This window comes from Myotis brandtii, unplaced genomic scaffold, assembly GCF_000412655.1.
Source record: "Myotis brandtii unplaced genomic scaffold, ASM41265v1 scaffold583, whole genome shotgun sequence".
Taxonomy (NCBI): Eukaryota; Metazoa; Chordata; class Mammalia; order Chiroptera; family Vespertilionidae; genus Myotis; species Myotis brandtii.
In genome coordinates this window covers 389,026-391,380 of record NW_005370191.1, presented here as the reverse complement: position 1 = coordinate 391,380, position 2,355 = coordinate 389,026, and the positions used below count along the sequence as shown (strand labels likewise).

General features: G+C 57.8%; 1 protein-coding gene across 1 annotated transcript in view; it reads right to left on the bottom strand.

Annotated features, from left to right (window-relative positions):
• Positions 1–264: 264 nt before the first annotated feature.
• Positions 265–2,355, bottom strand: part of LOC102248982 (mucin-3B) — a 5,557-nt gene continuing 3,466 nt past the window's right edge. The window contains exons 7-10 of the mRNA XM_014550146.1: positions 2,082–2,252; positions 1,898–1,995; positions 1,597–1,649; positions 265–1,453 (exon numbers count right to left, since the gene is read on the bottom strand). Coding sequence (XP_014405632.1) covers positions 1,412–1,453; positions 1,597–1,649; positions 1,898–1,995; positions 2,082–2,252 — 364 coding nt within the window. The 3' untranslated portion in view covers positions 265–1,411. The remainder of the gene's footprint in view (positions 1,454–1,596; positions 1,650–1,897; positions 1,996–2,081; positions 2,253–2,355) is intronic.

The window sequence follows — 2,355 nt, the reverse complement described above, 5'->3', positions numbered from 1 at the left end:
AGACTGCCCACCTCTCTGACCCAGCCCTAAGCTCCTGATGTCAAGAAGGGAAGAGTACAGATCAAAATCCCAACAGGCCCCCATGGAGAGGCTTCCCACTCCCTAAGACAATGGGCCTCCCAATCTCTATGTTCCCTATGAGGGACCCCGTCCTTCCCGAGAAAACTAGCTTTCCCCGGCTCTCCTACAACATCTCCTCCAGATGTCCCTGTTTACCAACCAAGTGGAGGCACCAGGAAGTGAGAAGAAGAGACACAGAGCAGCTTCTTTTGCAATAAATGTTATATTGTGTTCCAAGGGAGAATTGGAGACTTGCAGACTTCCTGTCCCCAAAAGAGACCTCCCTGCCTAGGAGGCTGGGCTTCTGGCCTCAGAGGTTACTGCAGAGACAGGGGTGGAAGCAGGTACAGAGTGAGGAGGAGGAAGAGCTGGGAAGAGGGTAGAAGGTGGGTGAGGCAGTGAGGAGGGGAGGGAGAATGAGGGGAATGAGGAGGAGGGGACTGAGGGAGCTTCTCCACCACTTCCCTTCAGCCTTGACGACCTGGGGGAACCCATGTCCCAACCCTCCCCCCACCCCCACAAGTATCCAGGGCCCTTAGAAAGGAGAGGAAGGGATGGAACCTCAGAATGGGGGACGAGAGCCTGGGGAACACAGCTGGGGGGTTCTAAGATGACGGGGGCATCTGTACCTAACTAGGGACAGGGGCGTTGGGGGAGAAAGGAAGATTTAGGACTGGGGCACTGAGGTGGAGAGTAAGGGCTTAGGGCTGAGGGTACAAGGATGGGGAGGGAGAGAGTGGGAGGAGATCAGGGCTGTGGGCTGGGATATGGGGAGAAGTGGTTTAAGAAGTGGTTTCGGGGGGGAGACAAAGTAAAAGAATGGGAGTAAGGGCTATGGCAGGGAATTCTCTAAGGAGGGAAGGAGGCTGGGGTGGTTCGGGGGCTGGCTAAGGTGAAGGTGAGGAATAGGCAGAATGGAATGCTCACAGAAAAATAAAGACTAAGGCCTGAGACCCAGCCAAGGATGCGGGGACTGCGGATCTGAGAGAAGCCATCTAAGCATGAGGGCTGACACAGGAAGGGGTATTGGGATAGAAAACCGACTGAGCACTTCTGGTTTTCACAATAACTGTACCGGTATCAGAACAAGTGTGCTATGCGAATTCTACAGGTTTGGAGAAGTTAACAGATTTCCCCAAGGTCCGACAGAGGAAGTGCCTGGGTCCGAACTGGGTCTCCAGATGGGTTTCACCCAAAGTGGGAGAAGGATGGAGGTCAGAGGACGGTCAGATTTTGCCCAAGAAAACCAGGACACGGAGCGGCATGAGACCTGGGCCATCTCTGGAACTGGACACGGTGCAGGTGGTTCCTTCTTGCTGCCTGGGGCAGTGCGGAGGGGGTAATGCAGAGCTCACAGCTGGGACAAGGCCACCTCAGGTCTCTGGATGTGTACCTACCAGAGTATGTGAGAGCGGGAGTGAGAACAGGGAGCCACCCGGCTCAGACTGGCTGGGAGGTTTCTGCCCCCTGGTTCTCGTTCAGCCCCCTGCCCTTGTGGAGAGCTCCTTACCATCCATCCCCCTTTTGCCACCTCACCTGCTTACTGGTGTCCACAGTCTCCAAGGCCACGTGGAAGTTTTCCTCCTTGACTTGAGAGAAAAGCAGAAGGAAAAATCACGTGGAGGGAAGGAAATGTGAGTTAGGCAGGGTTCAGGGGCCCCTGTGCCCCTCTGGCTGCCCTGCTAGGGCGGCCTGTGCAAGACATTGGCCTTCCGCAGGACGGGCGTGGGCAAGCAGGAGGTAAGCTCCCCAGTAGGAGGTATATGTCTGTCCTGGGCAAGCGGGGTCTTTGGGTCCTGTCCAGCCCCTGCCCTGCTCCTCCGGGAGGCATGATCACCTGTTCTGTCGTCTTCGAAGCCCAAGTTTATAAAAGTCCCCACAGTGTTGTCATCACACATCTCGAACCATTTCCTGTCGTCCTCGTCGTCCCAGGACCTGGTTCAGGGTACTCACGGTCAGGGCAGGGCTACCGGGTCTGAGACCCCTTTGCCACTCTCACCCGCAACCCCCAGAGCGCTCACCAGACTCCGCCTTGGCCGCGCCTCTTCCGGGAACGCACCACGAAGATGCCGAGGGCCGCCAGCAGCAGCAGCACCGCCGCGGCCCCCGCTAGGCCCCCAACCAGTGCCTTCCAGGCAACAGACACCTCGCAGCGTGGGCCCGAGAACCAGTGCGTGTCCGTGGAGAAGCAGCTGGAGGAGGGACCCACAGATCACAGATCCTGGCCACCACCCAGGCGGTGTCCATTCGGCACCGGGACCCCGCGGGTACGACCAGGTGGGCGGGGCTCCACCC